Raw genomic sequence first — 1446 nt, forward strand, 5'->3', positions numbered from 1 at the left:
GATGGATAATTACAGGGAATGTGTGGATGGATATTCCCAGGAATGGGGGGATGGATATTCCCAGGGAATGGGTGGATAATTACATGGAATGGGTGGATGGATATTCCCATGGAATGGGTGAATGGATAATTACAGGGAATGTGTGGATGGATATTCCCAGGGATGTGTGGATGGATATTCCCAGGGAAAAGGGTTTAACTCAGCCCCAAACTTCCCAAAACTCCCCAGAGAAGAAGGAGCAGGAAGCACCCAGTGAGGGTTCAATGGAAGCCCTTCCCAAGGGATAAGGTCGGGATAATCCCATTGGGATGATTCCCGGGATCCCTCACCGAACATCCAGACGTCGCTGGCGGTGGTGAAGCGGCGGAAGTTGATGGATTCCGGAGCCATCCACTTGATCGGGAGCCGGGACACGGAGGCTGGAAGGGGAATGGGAACGGGAGAGGGTGGAATTCCTCCCTTCCCGAGGAATTCCCGGCTCCTTGGGAAGGGATTCCACCCACCTTTGTAATACTCCTCGTCCTCGATGTAGCGGGAGAGGCCGAAGTCGCCGAGCTTGACGCAGTCGGGGGAGGCCACCAGGATGTTCCGTGCGGCGATGTCCCTGCGGATAACCGGGATAAATGGGATAACCGGGATAAACGGGATAATGGAGAGAGAGAAGGGATGGAGAGGGAGAGGGAAAAAGGATAAATAAGGGATGGAGAAGGGATGGAGAAGGGATGGAGAAGGGATGGAGAAGGGATGGAGAAGGGGATGGAGAAGGGATGGAGAGGGACAGGAAACATTGGGATAACTGGGATAATGGCAGGGAGGGAGGAGAGAGAGAAGGGATGGAGAGGGAGAGAGGACATTGGGATAACTGGGATAACGGCGGAGAGGGAGGAGAGAGAGGAGGGATGGAGAGGGAGAGGGGATACCAGGATAACTGGGATAACCAGGATAACCAGGATAACGGCGGGTGGGAGGGGAGAGAGAAGAGAGGGAGAGGGAGAGGGAGAGGGAGAGGGAGAGGGAGAGGGAGAGGGGACATTGGGATAATGGCAGGATGTGAGGAGAGAGAGAAAGGATGGAGAGGGAGAGGGAAAACCAGGATAACTGGGATAACAGTGGGATAACAGCAGGGAGGGAGGAGAGAGAGAAGGAATGGAGAGGGAGAGGTGACACTGGGATAACTGGGATAACCAGGATAACAGCAGGGTGTAAGGAGAGAGAGAAGGGATGGAGAGAAGGGATGGAAAAGGATAAAGAAGGGATGGAGAAGGGATGGAGAAGGGATGGAGAAGGGGATGGAGAAGGAGAGGGGACATTGGGATAACCAGGATAACAGCGTGGAGTGAGGAGAGAAGGGATGGAGAAGGAGAGGGAAAACCAGGATAACGGCGAGTGGGAGGAGAGTGAGGAAGGATGGAGAGGGAACACATGGATAATCGGGATAACAGAGGG

At 54.0% G+C, this 1446-nt stretch overlaps 1 protein-coding gene across 1 annotated transcript in view; it reads right to left on the minus strand.

The window, feature by feature from the left end:
• Positions 1 to 249: 249 nt before the first annotated feature.
• LOC113980757 (protein-tyrosine kinase 2-beta-like) overlaps positions 250 to 1446 on the minus strand; it is a gene marked incomplete at its 3' end in the record, with an annotated part of 2036 nt that continues 839 nt past the window's right edge. Inside the window, exons 2-3 of the mRNA XM_027707975.1 lie at positions 504 to 604; positions 250 to 419 (exon numbers count right to left, since the gene is read on the minus strand). Of these exons, the coding sequence (XP_027563776.1) occupies positions 250 to 419; positions 504 to 604 (271 nt within the window). The remainder of the gene's footprint in view (positions 420 to 503; positions 605 to 1446) is intronic.

This window comes from Neopelma chrysocephalum, unplaced genomic scaffold (genome assembly GCF_003984885.1).
Source record: "Neopelma chrysocephalum unplaced genomic scaffold, ASM398488v2 Primary Assembly neopelma1_95135, whole genome shotgun sequence".
NCBI classification, from domain to species: Eukaryota; Metazoa; Chordata; class Aves; order Passeriformes; family Pipridae; genus Neopelma; species Neopelma chrysocephalum.